The sequence below is a fragment of the Amblyomma maculatum genome, chromosome 1, assembly GCF_055883805.1.
Source record: "Amblyomma maculatum isolate TAMU_Amacu chromosome 1, ASM5588380v1, whole genome shotgun sequence".
In the NCBI taxonomy this organism is placed as follows: Eukaryota; Metazoa; Arthropoda; class Arachnida; order Ixodida; family Ixodidae; genus Amblyomma; species Amblyomma maculatum.
This window is the reverse complement of record NC_139344.1, coordinates 422301560-422320601: the sequence shown is the minus strand read 5'-3', so window position 1 is coordinate 422320601 and position 19042 is coordinate 422301560. Positions and strand designations below refer to the sequence as shown.

Genomic DNA, 19042 nt, shown 5'->3' with positions numbered 1-19042 from the left:
TATGTAAACATTACCATGAATAAAGTTTAGCATGAAGAGCTTTGATTTATGCCGGCAAGTAAGGGCTGCTTGCATTCATCTTACGTTCGTAATTGGGACATTCCAAAGATTCAAAATGTGTTGTGTGCTGACATGTCCGATAGCCTCTTAAAACCAGCTGCTGTGAATATCTAGAGACTTTTGTGTTAGTCTCAGGTTCACAAATTATTTTCAGGCCACTGCCGGTGAGCCTTCACAGCTAAGGTATTTATTACCTCAGTGTTTTGGTTGCGATGATAGGTTGGTATATGTTCTTGCTTTTTGGATGAAGGAGCACATATTTTGATTGTGGTCAAAGATAAACCGCCACACGGTTAAGACGAGAGAGCAGGATATAAGATTGCAGGGCTGTCGTGGGTTCGTCATATGTTTTATTGACTTCGCTTTTGCCTTCTATAAGGCAGAGTTTTTCACAGACACAACTGCGCATTCCTACTTGGGAAGGTCGAAAAGAGCTATAACTACGATTTCATGGGGCTAGGTACTAAAGGACGAACACTTAAGAAGGCCAAAATTATTATTGCTACCTTACACTATAGAGCATATTTGGCATAGGCTTGCTAAAAGTCCTATAAGAACTGTTCATGGCTTTCAGCTTGGAGAAGTCGAAGTACAGTTTCATTCAAAGCGCTGGGCGATTACGTGCGCCTGAGTGGCCCGACTGGCTGTGGTTGAGGGCAGGTTCCGGGGCCTTGGTTGGCTGAAAGAAGAGAACGAAAATAAATTTAGCTCAGTGAAGACTGAATTTTATGTCGTCAATGAAGAATACCTTGTTTCTGTGACGCGTATAGGGCAGGAGGTAAAGCTGCCTCAAACACCTCTAGGATTAGGTGTAGTCTATCTATTCGCTGCTACAAAATGACGGGGTTCGTGACTGCGAAATAAGAGCGGGAATATTATATATTGCAGCTCGATGTACTGCGTACATTAGTATTTTTGCTGAAAGGCGAAGAGAAAATCCAACGAGCTTCTTTCATTCGAATAATACACCTGACAATTCATTTTTTTTATTGTGGTTGACACTGCTTTTCAAACTGAAGGGCAAGAAAAGAACACAGATGTGAGGGGTTCGAAGCAATATGCCAAAATAATTTAGTTTATTATTATTCTGATGTATTAAGGCGTTTAATGACTTCCGCGCACATAAAACAGCAAATAGTTTAGTACTGGGTTCGTGTTAACTGCCTATAAGCTCCTGTTCGCTGGACAATACGCATGCTACAGGAAGGTGGTTTGCGCTGTTTTATACTGTACGTTCTGCATGGGACACTATAGTTGGCTCTCTTGATCATCAATCATTGCATGGCGCCTTCGGCAAATAGCAAAACAAGCTCATACTACATTTGTACAACACATCTACAACTCCGGTCCTCATTTTACTGCATAGTATATCAATTTGTCACTTTTTCCTGTGAGGTATTTATTTTTCATTCAAGAACTACCACGCGTCGTCCGAGGACGCTGCACCAAGGGTTACAAAGATAACTGATGAGCGCCAGCAGTAGACGGTCCACGGAGAAGAGACAAGGACAGGCGCTTCAGACTCTACTCTGTGACTGTCTACTGTTTGCTCTTGATCAGTTACCTAAGGAAAATCATTAACCAACTTGCCCAGCAGAAATTTTATTTAGGGGTTACAAGGGCGAGGAAAAAGGAATGATTTTTTTTACGGTGCAGTAGAAAGAATCCTGAACAAATATTTACTCGTTTACCGACTTGATAGCGCTAACAGCGACGTCTAACACTCTTAAGTCGCCGTTTGTACCAGTTAAGGCTTCGTTATAACTGCCCAAACCTCCAATTGATTTGATTCAAACTGCAGCAAACTAACTTGACTAATAACCATGAATGCAGTGAGTTGCCACACATCGCCTGGTGCGGGTGAGGTGAACTATTGCGTGCGCGTGATATCACTGCGTAGGTTTGGTCGGTTCTCACTCTCATGCCGCATCATATTCATTAATTCTGAGAAGTGAGTTTCTAAGCCGAGGTTCGAAGCCCGCATGCAAAAAAAAACAACAACAGCAGGAAATCAATAATTAAAAAGAATTGCAAGCAAAGGTTTAATTTCACCTGGGAGGCAACTTTTAATTAGAGATTTTCTGGTTTTACTCACCGCAAAGCGATGCGTCAGAGTTTCCTCCCTCCACTGATGTGCATGTTGTGTCCTGGGGGCATTGAGAGCAGGGCCAACCTTCCTTGTAGACAGACTGGCCGATCATATTGCCTCTGCGAGCAGCGACATGGAACAACAAAAGAAAAGTGTCCCAGGTTGGTTTGATCCGGCACTGTGCTGGAATTCATTTCTTTTTCTGTTTCGAAAATACCATTGCTCTGCTTTGCAATCAGCTTGGAAAGGTGAATATGGGACATCACAATCAAAAGGCAGCCTCAAATATTGTTCTTCAACAGTACTTTAAGAACGCCAACGCAATTATGCAATGGTATATGACAGTCTTATATATATTTTTTGAGCGGTGGATACTGTTCCACATGCTTATGCGCTGCAAATATCTAACTTTTTTTCAAAATGCTACATTTTGTGAAACTATTAAAGAAAGCCAAAAACTAAACATGAAGAAAGTGGAACATTTATGATAGCTGCTGCTCAAAGAGGGCTGACTGGCATAGGTGCGTGGTTACTACTGTAACAGTCCAGGACCGGCGCCTTTTCTGTACCCCTTTTATAGTAAAACTCTCAAGACGTAAAAAAAAACAAACACATAAAACGAATAAATGTGAGAGAAAGCTCACACAGAACCGCCGTCATGATGCCATTGCGCGCGTTGGCATCCACACTCCCTTGAATCACCGTTTGACTGTCATTGATATTATTTGTGTTAGGAGCATTTAGCGAGGTTTAGCGTTATATTTGCACGAGTGTGTGTGTGTGTGTGTGTGTGTGTGTGTGTATGTGTGTGTGTGTGTGTGTGTGTGTGTGTGTGTGTGTGTGTGTGTGTGTGTGTGTGTGTGTGGGTGTGTGTGTGTGTATGCGTGCGTGCGCGCATATCAAAGGGGCATGTCTGGCGTTAACATCACATAAGCCGCTACCTCCCCCGTGAACTCAGCCTGTACCTTTCGAATAAAAACGACCAGTCCTGGGCAGGAATACATTTCCGGAAAGGAGCAGGACACCAGAAGGTACTACCCTTCAGTGTGTGATTGCTGAGGTGAAGTGAAAGACATCGCCTGAAAGGAGCGATCGTCCAAGCGCGTAACGTTTCACACAGAACAGACGGGTGCCTAAGCCTGCTACGGCACCAGCGAGAAAAGTGGCCGAGAAACACGAGATGTATCTCTGCACTGGAAGAGAGAAATGAATGGTCTAGACTACGAGGCGATTCCCTTGACGTCACGCTGTTTGTAAACAAGATAAGGTGTATGGAGAGGTCCATCGCATTGCTCTCCTGCACTGTGTCGCATGCTTCCCGCTCCGGCTATTGGTTCTTCGCCCTTTCGTTTTCACACATTATGCTTCAAAAATCCAGCTGTATATCTCAAACAGAGGAAGATTTTGGAGCAATATGCACACGCGTTCTAGGGATGAGCGAGAGTTGCACTTCTCAATATCACACAAAATTTATTTTGAGTGATATTGCTTCATTGCATTTATTGACATTGCCTCATTTGCATTCAAGAAACGCGTCTCGCATTCTTACGATTAGCCAACGTGGCTGAATGGCTTTGATATTCATCTGCTTATTTCATGTTCTCGGGTTCAGTGCAGACTGCTGTGGCTGTATTTCAGGGGAGCATGTGAAAGGCAGAAACGCCCTTGTTGAGCGCGCCTGAAACAACCGTATATGAAGTGTAAAGGCGTCCGTCATATCGCTATTACCAATTGAAGAAATCCTTCGACATAAGGATGTAAACTTTAAGTTGAGAGTCAGTGCCTTTAGTACACTTCACGCTATGCACCTTCCGCAGTAGAACATGTTTTTCTTGTTCAGCTGTGGTCGCGGGGTCTGAACCTTACCGCGAACGCTGCTATTATATCGAGGTGAAAACAAAAATAAAAACAATGGCGCGCACATAGAGTGGTTTAACACCATCCGGAACCCTCCTCCATGTGCCCCAGGCTGGTGCATTGCCCTCACCTCAGTCTGGTCAAGACTGCGACTCGCTTTCATTCGGTGTTCATGTTGCTTGAGAGCCGCTCCTCGTGGATACTGTCTAGACTCGTTATGAAAGGTAGAAATGACGAGCCTATTGTTACGGACGAGGAAGGAGGAAGAAGCGGGCAGTGGCGCGGGCAGGAGCGCTCGCGCTAGGCCCGCTAACATTTCATTAAACGTCATCTCACGGTCATCGAACAGCCTTTCTCTGTCCTCTGTTCTCCTGTTTTCATCGGCTTGCCGCCCCGTAACAATATGTAGCTAACTTGGACCATGTGAGACCGCACGGGAGGCTTCAGTGATTTTTCAGAAGCGCTCTGCGGATGGATGGCCTTTAGGGTGTATGTACGCTTTCACGACATGAATATTAACACGTCGTTAAAAAAAAGTTGAGAAATGACATGCACTGTGAAATTCATCTTCGATGTCCCTATTTCAAAAAATATATTGTCACTGGGACGTCATTTCACACTGCCATTTTCGGTTCGAGAATCTAGTCGAGTTTCTTTTTTAAGAAACGTACGGCCTAATTGATGCACTATGAAACCAGAAAATCGCTTTGAAAACGTTTGTCTGCATCTATCACCAGAATCTGAAGCTCGTACCCAAAGCCGCCTTCGATGTCCACGATTGGCCCGTACGCTAGTGAATGATATGTTGTAGTGTATATATAAAGGAGATGACATACATTTGTCTGTTACAATGATGTTGCTATAAGATTATTGTTAAATGAACGCCGGTATCTGTTGAAAAACTAGGCCATTCATGACACCCTGAATGGCATGTGCCAAGAGATGAAGATAAGGCTGACAGAGCTACCCAAAAAATAATTAACATACTGCTATAAAAGTGAAGCTACTGAATAGAACGAATGAATGACCACTCACCCCGGCTCGTAGTTGCAAACCATGAAGCGTCCTCCCAGTTGGGGACAGTCGGTGGCTCCGCAACCGACCTTGGCGTTACGAGCCCACGCCATCTGCGTGCAATGAGAAACGTTTCCGATTGCAACAAAGAAAATCAGATGAAAGCGAAAAGGTTCTAGGAAATCACGGGCAGAAACACGGATGCAGAAGAATAATGGCAAATGACATCGCCAATTCTGCACGAAGCGGCACTCACCTTACCCGGAAGCTAAGTCTGAGCATTGTACGTGCTCAAACCTGTTATGACAGTAGATGGCAAAACTGCATGACAATAGCTAAACGTAGAGCTTCGCTTAGCCAGTTTTGTTTTATCGCGTGCTTTCTATGATAGGGCTTACTCTAGCCACCCTGTCTCAATGGGATAAGCTAATGTAAGGAATAAAAAAATAGTTGGGGTTTAGATCTGATTACCCTTATTTGATTTGCGAAAGCAAAGGCGGAAGCTTATTTTGCCTGCTACATTAATCCCCTATCACTCCCTATCAGTGTAAGGTGCTACATTATTGGGGACACTTAAGCTCATCCTTTAAGAGTGTGACGCGAAAGTGTAAGACACCATCCCACATTTAGAGTCACGCTTCAACTAATCCGTATGGACGTGTCTGCGTGTCGTTGGGGCAACGAGAATGCACACGGTTCTGGCAGGCTGATTCTGATATTGCCCTCCCATGTGAAAGGAGAGACACGAATTGGCAGCTCCTGCCCTTTGCATAGGGGTAACGTGAATTCAAATGTCATGGCAGGCTGATCGAGGAGGTCCAGGAGCGGGGGGGTCCACGGGCCAAGGATCACTGAGCTATCAGACGTGGCGTTGTGTTGCTTTCGCAATAAAAAAAAGGCTAGGACGCAAATCGCCATTGTTATCGTGCTTGGTAAAGCGGCACAGAGAATGAAAACAATCGGCAGAAACTGAGACTTTGGCACAAAACCATAAAGAGACGCAGTCAAACGATGCAGCCTTTCCTTACCTGGGTGAAGTGTCCATTCCTGGATGAAAAACTGTATCGACTAACGGTAGCCGGGCTTGTCTGCCGGTACTCGTCCCACCAGGTGCTGAGGGCCTGCTCCCAGTTGCCGTTAGGTGCCAGGAACAGGTTCTGGCCGATGTAGCGTCCTGTGTTATCGTTGTTGGAGCATAAGCATGACTAGGTAGTGAGGGACGTGTATTGCCGGTGCTATGGTTGACAAATGAGTTCCTACCGATATTTTTGAGGATCAGGATTTCTACATATGGCGTCAAGCCTGGAGGTGTAGTCTACGGTTTTCACAACTGCCATAGTAATGCGCAACTCGAAAAAACCAGAAATGAAAAGCTCGCGCATTTCTACTCCCTTCGCCTGAACCACCGTTCCAGTTAAGAATTTTTCTCTTGTTATGACAGCCCTCATAGCGCGTTACATCCGCACTTTTCTGAAGCGTTGCACCAGTGGAGATGCAAGTCTGAGGATATTGCATCCCCTGGAGTAGATTTCGCTGGTGGTCCTCCTATTACATTCTCTCTCTAGAAGCGATTGTTAGCCAATTTCATGGATTCATCTAAACTATATTTTCTTTGTACGCTCGGTTTCCATCAGCGCTCGCTTGCTTAGGAGCTGCATGCTGTGACAGCCGTGACGCACACACTCACCGACATTTCCGCACCCGAAGCAACCGTGCTGGAAACGGCAACTTTGGGAATGTATCTGCGCCCGGCGAGCCACTTCTCCATCATATTCCTGAAAAAAAAAAAAAAAATTTGACGAAGCCTGTAAGCAATTTGGAAGTAGAGCAATTCTTTTCACAGACTGCCTGATTTGTAATGAATTGCACGTGTGCTAGAGGCACTGAATGGCCGGATTGAGTTTTTAGGGTTTTTATCCGGAATTTTTCTTCCCGAATCGCTCACGTATGTTATTTGCATCGTTTTGAGCAACTGGACTTGATCTTTACAAAAACGCTTTATAAGAAATTGCCTTTCAGACCACTACGGGATATTTCAACTCCTTTCTTCCGTCTGTCCTTATTGCATAAGCTACCATGTTTCATCTGGAATCCATTTCGCCTACTCAATGGTTTCGTTCTGAGCAACAAAAACTCGGATTTCAGTTGTCCCTGGGAAGCGACCGCACCACTGCTCCATTAGTGATAGCACCTCAGAATTGTCCGCATGACACAGTCAGTGGTTAAGCGGTGCATGCGGCGATTGTCAATGGGGATTTCCGACGACGGAACCCGTTATCTTGTAATTTCTTTGACTGGCCGTTCACTACTCTTGTCTGATGCTCGCGTCATGATGACGCCCAATGATATGGAAATTGAAATGGAAGTTTATGGAATAATGGACTGGAGAGATTGGGGGAGAGCTGCATAGCATTTTGGGCCTTGTTTCACCAAAAAGCGCCGACGACAAGACTTGAATCACGCGAATATACAGGGTAGGATTTCGTCAGACCTATCTCAAGTAAATCTAAACAACGTCCCTACGTGGGCTTTACAGTGATGTCATAGGAGCCCAGGCGTTATGAGAACTATGACACAACGTCAGCGCATATTTACTCGTCTGTGGTAACATACACCGGGTGGCACAGGTGGAGATATTGGCGGTTTTGGGAGTGTTTATAAAGGCCATGACATGCCACTGGAACAACCGCCACACCTTTAGAAAACCAAATTCACAGGAAACACAGTGAGATGCGTACACGGTACCCAAAAATGGGGTCCTTTTAAGTGATCGACAGTGCAGCTCGCACACCTACCATGCGAAGCATATCGGCGGCAGGAGGGAAGCCCTGCAGCTTCCCAGAAGCCAGCGTCTGGCGAAGCTGGTTGTGAATTCGAGTGATGCGGGTCACCTCGTCGGGGCTGACAGCTTGCAGCAGATTGCCGCTGAAGGTGCCCCAGTAGCCCGGCCGCACAAGGTTCAGCGTGATGGGGAAGGGCCACACACGAGGCGGCCGTGGTTCCCGGGTCGGGGTGTGCGGCCGTTTGTCCGCCTGCCACCACGAAGGCACAGGAAACGGGAAAGGTCGGTGGTGGTCCGGACGCTGCTTGAGGGGCGGCTGTTGGAGGGGCGGCTGCTGAGACTGTCCAGTGCCCGCGGCGAGCACTAGGTTGACAGCTATCCCGAGCACAAATGGAGCCAGCAAGGCCATTAAAAGGTTCCTGCGTAATGAGGCACGATAGAAGGGCAATGAGAGCACCATTCGGGTGTAATAAACAATAACTTTATGAATACAGAACGTCCCTACCAACAGCAACACGTGGACAGTGACGAAACGACGACACAGCTGAAGAGTCATGATGGAAGTGTATATTTTGAATGTCAAAAGAAAACGTTTAACCAAATTTTGATATAATGTTTTACCTGACCCGGGCAAAACTAGAGAAAAGTAGGTTCTGTGCTGTGAAAACAATAAATGAAAGACAAAGCGAGGTATTATTTTTGCCAGTTTCCCTTTGCTGAATGATGTATTTCATTGTAAAACACCTTTATGTTACGTCCTTGTCCATGTCCTTGTGACCTCCTAGAAAACAAGGGCATGCCTAGAAATTCAAGGTTCTTAATACTCGGGAGCATAACCACCTGCAAGAAATGCCTCTTGTATTTGGTTCATACTTTGAACATGGGGACCCACATACACCGCGGCAAGGTATCCTACTAAAACTGACATTCTTTGCCTCAGCTAACGGTTCCATATTGACAACTGCCGCCTGTAGGCGTTTTCAAATTTTCTTCTGCACTGTTCAGGAAGTATAAATTATATGTCTGAGCTCTGGTACCTTTAATAGATTATGACGTCATTTAGTGTTCTATATGAACGCTTAGTGTATGATACCAGCGGGAAGCCCTTGCAAAAGTTTTTCGAACCTTGCTCATTTTCCCACGCTGTGATAGCACAGAGGCTGTTAATTATTTATTGCTTGGTGTATGCAGACAATTACCAAAAATTGAACTCGCTAAAGAAAAGATGACGTTGTTCAGCGCATAACTTAGTAAAGAAGAGCAAACTCACCATCACCTGTGAAAAAACAGTGTAACAACAATAACAACGATAACAACAACAAAACAAAAGAATTCTATTCAGATTGTTTGCCCATGTAGTGTTGGCTGCCTTCCAATAAAGAATGAAATGATCGTTCTCTATAGAGGCCCTCCTCATTATGGTTGCCTAGATAATAATATTTTGGCGAATTTCAGCATTCGCATTTGTTTAGCTAAATACGTATGATTTAATCCAAGTTCTGGTATTCTTTTTGCCTGTCAATAGCTATAAAACTGCGCATTTTTTGGCGGCCTCCCTTTTACATGGCGGAAGTTTCAACGAGAAATGAACGTACCGTGCACTGAAACAAATCATTATAAATGAGTAGCTGTTCAACGTTAAAACTCTTGTTGAGGCTTTTGCACAAATTGACATAAGCAAGAACCTGAAGTTAGTTCGGAGCTTGCCATAAAAACTATAATATTTCGCAAGTGTCAGCGTAAATAGAAAATAAAAATCAACTACTACCATTTCCGGAATTTGTGCAACGTATGGTCTGCTTGCAAGGCTGGTCGGGATAAACACTAATTCCTGCCTGCCACGGCTTATATATGGGAGGGGTGTTGAGGGTCAAAAGGAACGCGTTGTCCACACAGTCAGGCTCGGAGAATCTCTGGGTTAGAAATTACTGTAACGGCCGCAGCAAAATGTGATAATAAACTGACAACAAAATGCGCACTAACAAATATGCAACTTGTTCAGCGTGAAGTATATGCTAAACATACGGTATTTAGGAGCATTTTTTTAGTAAAGCTTGAGAAAAGAAGTGAGGACGATAGGCATAAAAATGAACTAGGGTATTATTTTGTCGCAAAGTAAACATAATGCTGCATTAAGTGCCTTTGGAAAAGCGGAGACCAAAGGAAACAAGCGTCCTTTAAAACAAATGGGTATGTTTAAGCCTTTATATTCGGGGTGGGGAGGCACTGAGGAATGCATGACGATACGTTTAGGAAAAATGCCACCACTTTGAAGGCCTAACAAAACTATTTGAATCATTCGCACTTTCTTTGCAAAAGGGGCAAATACAGCCGGAATTCATGGATAAAATGTGGAATTAAGAACGAATTTCGATGCCGATATTTTTCATCTCGGAGATCAAAAGAGACAACATATTCAGTTAAATTGTTCACGGCAACTAAATGGGCTATTCGGAAGAAGGGTTGCAATTAGCAGCAGTTTCAGCATTAAAAAGGACGTCAGAGACTGGTAATCTTGGTTCAAAATTATCATTAAATCATCCTGTTGTTCTGCAAAGTTAAAAAAATAAAGCCAAACGCTACCTCGACATATTTCAAACGTATGGTAAGGATTAAAACCAGCGGAAAGACGCAGACAATCCTTACCAATATGTACCAACTTGCCCAGCTCTCCACTCTATTCAAACGTATGCTACGTACAAACATACGTCAGGTCTGATCGCGTTAACCTAGCTTTTAACGCGGATTGAATTTAGGCATTTTTCAGCATTTTAACCGCAGGCATCCTTAACACATGCAGAGTGTAACGATTTTTCTGACGCCAGGAAGCTGCTCGCATTTTTAATTTTCACTGAGAAGTCAGCTCTCATATTAGATGTCACATACAATATTGCCGCATAGAAGACGACGCAAAAGATGACGACAAGCGCGAGCCTGGAAGTGAAAGAAGCTTGAACACAAGACTTGTTCTGGTCGACCATTCAAACCATCTATCGCTAGGTTCTCCTTGGTCTTCTACCGAGACGTGACACTGGTGGAGCGCGCTGGGGTATGCATAGGACTCCTTCCGGCAGTCCACAGCGGATCCCAAACATCGACACGCCTGTCCATCGTGCTAGCCGCCGCCTTCTAGGCCTAGCGCCGGAGTACAGTCATCTGCCGAACGACTCCTCAAACGCCCAAGTTCCTAAGACCTCTCAAGCCATGGCACATACCAATCCTACACCGGTGACTCTACAGAACACCAAGGTGCCAGAGTGCTTTCGCGGGGAAGCGTTTGAAGATGTGGAAGACTGGCTCGACCAGTTTGAGCGAGTGTCAAAGATCAACCAGTGGAGCGCGGACCAGAAGCTTTGTAATGTTTATTTTGCCCTTCAGGATAATGCTAGAACGTGGTTTGAAAACCATGAGGCCAGCTTATCCACATGGGATGACTTCCGCTGCCAGCTGGTCGACACTTTCGCGAGAACTGACCGACGGGACAATGCGCTGCGCCTGCTTGAAGTGCGCATCCAGAAGCCAAATGAGAGCGTGGCTATGTTTGCGGAAGACATGGCTCGCCTTTTTCGCCGTGCCGACCCTGATATGAGTGAACCAAAGAAGCTACGGCATCTCATGCATGGCGTCAAAGAACAGGTGTTTGCCGGCTTGGTCCGCAACCCCCCTAAAACCGTGAGTGAGTTCGTTAAGGACGCTACGGCTATCGAACGAGCCCTCCAAGACCGGTGCCGCCAGTACAACCGACCGGTCAACTGTGCCCCGACGACTGCGGCGGCGCTGACTGCAACAGATACGACCACTCTTCGAGACATCATTAGAGGCATTGTCCTTGAGGAGCTGCAGCGAATTACGACTACGAAGGCTCAGTCGTCAGGGGCCCTCATGGAAACAGTGAGGAATGAAATTCGATACGCCCTATCACCGTCTACACCATGCAACGAGTCTCATCCAGTCTACAACGCGGCACCCCTTTCCGAACCATACCACGCTCCAAAACCGATCAGCTGCACCGCCAACATTCCTGCAGCTTACCTCGAGCCGCAGCCCGAGAGCTATGCTGCGGTCCTTCGTCGCCCACCTCCAGACCACGCCCCACCGAGCTCACCGAACCGTCAGGAGATTCGGTTCCTCCAGGGGCCTCAGTGGGCGCCTCCCAGGCGCTCTCAACTGCGCCGAACTGACAGGTGGCGCAGTTATGACAGCCGACCACTTTGTTTCTACTGCGGACAACCTGGCCATGTGTATCGGTACTGCCGCCACCGCGAAGAGGGGCAGTCCTTTCCGCTTGCTTCTGCTCGCCGCCGCTTCGACACTAATTCTGCCCAAATCGACGACGACCCTCCGGTCAGCAGGGAAACCGAAACCCCGGGTTTCCGCCGCCGCTCCTCCCCATCGCCACAGCGTTATTCGCCGACACGTCGCAACACTACTGGCGTTAGCGGACGGCGGTCTCCTAGCCCTCACCGGGGAAACTAAGAGCTGCAACCTCGCGAGGGGAGGTTGCAACCAGTCTAAAAGTGTCGAAACCCTCACCACCGCCGCAATTGCCGACAACCCGGGCTTCTGACGCCGCCGCTAACATTGACATTTCCGCACTACCGCCGAAAATGCCGTACCAGATGATCAGCCATGACGACGAAGCTGACAGCGCCGACCTTGCCGCGCTTCCGCCGCAAATGCCGAAAGGGACGATCAACCCAGATAATTTTGTTAGCGCTGACCTCGCCATTTCCATTGATGGGCTGGCGGTACATGCTCTGGTGGATACCGGGGCAGATTTTTCAATTATTAGCCAGAAACTGGCCGACACCCTGCGCAAAGTAAAAACTGAATGGACTGGGCCAGTAATAAGAAGTGCTGGGGGTCAGCTACTGGCACCGACAGGGAAATGCACTGCCCGGATAGGAATAGGAAACGCGGTGTTTGTTGGCAGCTTCGTTATTCTCCCTGACTGCTGCAAAGACCTCATCTTGGGCATGGACTTTCTGCGTCTTCATGGGGCTGTAATCAGCATCCGTGACAGCATCGTTGCCTTCACCAATAACCATGAAGACCTTGGTTATGCGCAAGTACCACTATTGTCCTTACGCGTCGCCAATGAGACGGTGACATTACCTCCGAGATCATGTTCTCTTGTTGAAGTGAAATGCGACGTGGCGCATACAGGCGATGGCGTCGCCGAACGGGCAGTTACCCTGGTACTCAGCCGAGGTGTTTCTATAGCTCGAGGGCTGGTCAACTTGACCAATGGGCATACCGAACTGCTGCTGACAAACTTCAGCGACGAGCGTCAGCAAATTCCGAAAGGCACAACTGTGGCCTTTTTCGACAGCCTCCCAAATGCGCAGCACTGTTGCTTACTGCAACAGAGAGGATCAGTGTGCAAGACACCCGTAACCATCGTTGATGTGAGCCCAAATCTGTCTTCTTCAGAGCGGGACCGCCTTTTGGATCTCATAGATCAATTTCGAGACTGTTTTGCTTCAGAATCGCGGATCGGCCAAACGCCTTTGACAAAACATCGAATTATCACGGATGACTCGATTCGCCCGATTCGACAAAATCCTTACCGTGTGGCTCCGAAAGAACGTGAAGCCATTCAGCGCCAGGTGGCCGAAATGCTTAGAGACGACGTTATCCAGCCGTCACAGAGTCCCTGGGCTTCCCCCGTGGTACTTGTTAAAAAGAAAGACGGCAGCTTACGATTTTGCATAGACTATCGCAAGCTCAACCAAGTGACCAAAAAAGACGTGTACCCTCTCCCTCGCATCGACGACTCCTTAGATCGCCTATGAAATGCACGTTACTTCTCGTCGATGGACTTGAAAAGTGGATATTGGCAAATCGAAGTGGATGAGAGGGATCGGGAGAAGACAGCATTCATCACTCCCGACGGATTGTATGAGTTTAAAGTCCTTCCGTTCGGTTTATGCTCGGCGCCAGCAACATTTCAGAGACTGATGGACACTGTGCTTTCGGGACTTAAGTGGCAAACATGCTTGGTGTATCTTGACGACGTGATAGTGTTTTCGGCTACATTTGAAGAGCATCTACTCCGTTTGCTAGCTGTGTTTCAGGCCATACAATCTGCGGGCCTCACATTAAAACCCGAGAAGTGCCACTTCGGTTACGAGGAGCTGCAGTTCTTAGGCCACGTCGTCAGCCAAGAAGGTGTTCGGCCGGATCCTGAAAAGCTCTCCGCAGTCGCCAAGTTCCCAACACCTACGGACAAAAAGACATTGCGGCGCTTCTTGGGTCTTTGCGCCTATTACCGTCGGTTTATTGCTGGCTTTTCACGAATAGCCTGGCCATTAACTTCACTGACTCGTGACAACGCAGTCTTTCGCTGGGGTGAAGAACAGCAACAAGCTTTCAATGAGCTGAGGAGGCGTCTACAGACACCACCTGTCCTGGCGCACTTTGATGACGACGCCCCTACACTGCTTCATACGGATGCCAGCAACGTGGGCTTAGGTGCTGTGTTAGTACAGCGCCAGGATGGTGTGGAAAAGGTAATTGCTTACGCCAGCAGGACCCTATCTAAAGCAGAAGCGAACTACTCGGCAACCGAAAAAGAATGTCTTGCAGTGGTATGGGCGGTTATGAAATTCCGCCCTTATTTGTACGCTCGCCCCTTTCAAGTCGTCAGCGACCATCACTCTCTCTGTTGGCTGACGAACTTAAAGGACCCTTCAGGGAGACTCGCGCGTTGGAGCCTTCGATTGCAAGAATTTGACATGGCAGTTATTTACAAATCTGGAAAGAAGCACACAGATGCAGATTGCCTTTCGCGAGCGCCGGTCGAACCTTCCACTATGACCGATGAAGACACTGCGTTTTTAGGTGTCATAGATGACGCAACGCTTTCCCAACAGCAGCGAGAGGATCAGGAATTGCTCCATCTTATTGATTTCTTGGAGAAGCGAACTACGGTTGTGCCGAAGATTTTCGCCCGAGTAATCTCTTCATTTTTTATTCGCAACAACGTCCTTTACAAGAAGAACTTCCGTCCTGGGGGAAACAGTTTTCTGCTCGTCGTCCCATCGGTTCTCCGCACTGAAGTTTTGCAAGCGTGCCACGACGAGCCAACCGCCGGTCACCTAGGCTACACCCGCACGTTGGCTAGAGTACAGCACGGATACTACTGGCCAAAACTGCCGGCGACAGTGAAACGCTATGTACGTACGTGCATTGACTGCCAGCGCCGTAAATCACCCCCTGTAAAACCAGCTGGCCTACTCCACCCTCTTCAAGTGCCAGCGACACCTTTTAAGCAAATTGGCATGGACCTCCTGGGACCATTTCCGACGTCTACAGCCGGGAATAAATGGATAATTGTCGCCACTGATTATCTGACCCGCTACGCGGAGACCAAGGCTCTGCCAAGGGGTACCGCCGCCGAAGCAGCTAGGTTCTTCGTTGAGAACATTGTCCTGAGGCATGGCGCTCCGGCACTTATTATAACTGACCGAGGAACTACATTTACGGCCGACCTTTTGGAAATCGTTCTTCGCCTCAGTGGTACCAGTCACCGTAAAACTACTGCCTATCACCCTCAAACCAATGGGTTGACGGAACGCCTCAATAAGACCCTCGCAGACATGCTTTGCATGTACGTCGACGTAAACCACAAGAATTGGGACGAAATACTTCCCTACGTTACGTTCGCCTACAATACGGCCCGCCAAGACACCACTCGCATGACACCATTCAGCCTCCTTCACGGGCGACCAGTAACAACTATGCTGGATGCAATGTTGCTCCCGAATGCCGACACCGATGATCTCGACCAGGACGCCGAGGAATTCGCTCAGCGTGCAGAGGAAGCTCGCCAACTAGCTCGTGTGCGGATTCAAAATCAGCAGGAGCACGATGCACAACGCTACAATCAGAGACACCGGCATGTAATGTACGAACCTGGCGACAAAGTGTGGGTCTGGACACCTATTCGCCGCCGTGGACTCTCCGAAAAACTATTGCGACGATACTTTGGACCCTATGTTGTTCAGCGACGTTTAACCGACGTCACTTATGAGGTGATGCCAGACGGGGTGTCGACATCAAAGCGACGCCAGCACCAAGCTGACGTCGTCCACGTCGTGCGTATGAAGCCATACCACTCAGTCTGACCTTAACCTCCTACTTCCTTTTGTTCTCATCGGGACGATGCTTCCTAAGGAGGGGGGCAAATGCCGCATAGAAGACGACGCAAAAGATGACGACAAGCGCGAGCCTGGAAGTGAAAGAAGCTTGAACACAAGACTTGTTCTGGTCGACCATTCAAACCATCTATCGCTAGGTTCTCCTTGGTCTTCTACCGAGACGTGACAATATGCACTACTGGATCCAAGCGCCGCAAGCAGTAGCAGAACAAAGGAAGGATGTCAGTCATTTCTATTTCATTGAAAGATCAGGCTACGTTATGTTTCCCCGCTGCATGGCTGTCGTCGTTTTGTAGTTGCTATCGTGCATTAGTGCTCTGACGTCTGACATTTTTCACATACAGATATGTGTTGCTGAATACTGCGTCACCTATAGTGCCATAAATATTGCTAACTTTGTGTAAGCATGTTCTTGCTTTTGAAATTCTACTGCACAATTAAGAAAAATGAACTACTGCACACCTTTTTGAACTCCCGCAGAAATGAACAGGCAGTAGTGTGTTAGACGCGAAGCGAATGTCAGTATTGAAATCCTAATCCCGAGCAGCGACTCTATTACGCTAACAATTCGTTGAGTTTAATTTTCACGGACACGTTTCGCATTCGACACACCAGAAGGTTTCACTATCACGTGCTGTCATTTCTAAAATTTTCCCTACAAGCGATCGTATGCGTTTAACACAAATTATTTCCTAGTTTTTCTAGCTGGACCTAGTCAAGCTGCATGAGCAATTTTTAACCAAGAAGCCATCCAGAAATTTCTGATGAAAAAAATTGAATTGAATTGAATTGTAAAAGTGCACATCAGTGCCAATGGGCACATTTTATTTCCACCGGATTCTCCGTTAGTGCAGTAAATAAATAAGCTTTCAATTTTAAGCTGCAAATGAGCTGCAACACCGTGAGTGGTGTAAGCTGTGAAGACAAATATAATAATAAATAGCGCCATAAAATATCATCTATAACTTCTAATGCGTCGAAATTCAGAGGCGCTTAACATCGCTTATGCATTGTTTCTGAGTACGACTAAGCCTCTCTATGTAATTACGCCAACTACAGGAAGCAAAGAAACGACATGGACTTACGGTCTCATCATGTTGTCCGCTGGCGAGGTTTCTCCAACTCAACGTCTCAGAATTTCAGTGGTTTCTCTTAAATACCCTCGTTTTGACTTTCTAAAGCGATAACAACAATATTTCTTCGATATTCCACTTTCGTTTATTATGTCCCCTTTCGGTGCCTATCTTCATATCGACAAGATTGCGCCGCAATCTATATGCGTATATTTCTTTTCAACACTACTGGGACCAACTGATATGGGTTGTTAGCTCGGTGAAACGTACTTCTGCATTATCAGACCAGCCATGAGTTTGTTCACAAACGCTGACTCGAAAAGGGGGTGAATAGTTATGACCTAAATTGAAGCCCATCTGTCTAAACAGATAAGTAAATGTCTGTGGACGTTTTGAAAAAGAACTACGTGAGGAAAAAGGATAACCAGAATGTATGGATGAGTATATGTCGGTAAGAGATGGGGCTGCCCCGGCATGTGAGTAAAGGAGTAATTTCTGTGAGTGCGTCATAGCGGAGTTGCAAGCGACGCAAATGTACTCATGTGGCAACCGCGAATCGTGGCATAAAGATTTCGTTTGGTGAGTACGTGGGGGTGTGGATTTTGCCTCCATCGAAAAGTGGCTGCCACGGCCGGGATTCGATCCCGCTTTCTTGGGATCAGTAGCTGAGCGCCCTGATTACTCAGCCCCTCAGCGGAGAGTATGCATCTATGCATCCCCTTCGTGTACACGCAGTTCATCAAATATTCGCGCATGGCATGACCACGCTACATGCCGCTCGTAGTATTCACAACGTCGATAGCATGCGTCTCTCACATTACAGGATTTCTGTCGAATGGTTAGAAAAAGGCCCCAAGGTGGAGCATATTTGTAAAAAAGGGAGTAATTACTGATTGACATCGAAAAGCTGTATAGCTTTCCTTCGTATCCGTGTGGCTGCGCTTTGGTAGATGTCAGCCAGCAATTACGTCCTTATTACTGGATTTCCCGTTTGCAGCATTGTGGCCGACTCAGCTGTTTTCTGTGAAAGTTTCAAACTGTGATCACAGTGTAGCGAACCACGCGGCACCTGGTTCGGTCGACGCTTCTCAGCCAGAAGGGTCTCCGCATCAGCAATATCGAGTCTAAAAAACATGCCAATAAGAAGAATGTGACGACACGAAGGTGCCGAGAGCATTTTGAAGAGAGATGTCCCAGGAGGTGAACCAGATAGGCAGCTGTGACGTTGGAAGGGAACGATAGGTAGGGGACATGGAAGGCTGTGTGACATTGTCAGGCAATATTGCATATTTGAGGATATATTGATAGTTATGGTGCAGTTTCATAGTATGTGAAAAATGATTTTGAAAAATTTTTTGTGAGAATTTCTTTTGAAATTCTGGGTATGCGTTCAGAACGTGTCCTTAGTTTCCTCGAGAAGCAGTCAGCTGCCATCGACTACATCGCAATCTCGGAAGCAATGGAGGTGACTCAAAATGACGGCTTGAGGGGCTAGTTGGTGCTGCTTAATACCCAGAAATGTGGCACAACAAACACTAACGAAGAGACAACACACGCGCACCCTACCAACTGTAATAAGGATCTGAAAACACTTCCTCTTCACCACTCCTCTTCTTCTACACTCAAGTACATCTTCTCATGGTGACTGCCATGCTTGGACGATGTTTATGTTCTGCGAGGAAGAAAGTGCCAATATCCCCTTGGCAAAGAAGAGGAAGATGAGAGGATGTACTTGGGTGTAGAAGAAGAGGAGTGGTCAAGAGGAAGTGTTTTCAGATCCATATTACAGTTGGTAGTGTGCGCGTCTGTGGTGTCTCTTCGCTTGTGTTTGTGTTTGTTGCGCCACATTTCTGGGTACAATGGAGGTGAGATCTCTACGTCATAACCACAACATCACCGCGCGTAATGAAGAATGTGGTATTAGAATCACTGTCAAATGTTTCAAGGTCTGCCACATGTGAGGACTTATTGCTGACGATTCCTTTATTTATTAAACGTTAAAAAT

At 46.8% G+C, this 19042-nt stretch overlaps 1 protein-coding gene across 1 annotated transcript; it reads right to left on the bottom strand.

The window, feature by feature from the left end:
• Nucleotides 1-581: 581 nt before the first annotated feature.
• LOC146209244 (scoloptoxin SSD43-like) lies at nucleotides 582-17060 on the bottom strand. Its single transcript, XM_084579877.1, has 7 exons — nucleotides 17050-17060; nucleotides 7816-8221; nucleotides 6708-6795; nucleotides 6049-6194; nucleotides 5042-5133; nucleotides 2156-2268; nucleotides 582-739 (listed from the first exon to the last, which is right to left on the bottom strand). The coding sequence occupies exons 1-7, from the start codon at nucleotides 17058-17060 to the stop codon at nucleotides 678-680; spliced, it is 918 nt and encodes a 305-aa protein (XP_084436003.1). The 3' UTR covers nucleotides 582-677.
• Nucleotides 17061-19042: the final 1982 nt, after the last annotated feature.

Excerpts from the sequence above, each read along its gene's own strand:
- LOC146209244 (XM_084579877.1), bottom strand. Across the intron at positions 2,269-5,041 it reads GTTTGCAACTACGAGCCGGG|AGGCAATATGATCGGCCAGT; the intron begins GTGAGTGGTCAT and ends CGCTGCTCGCAG. Across the intron at positions 740-2,155 it reads CTCTGACGCATCGCTTTGCG|CCAACCAAGGCCCCGGAACC; the intron begins GTGAGTAAAACC and ends CTCTTCTTTCAG.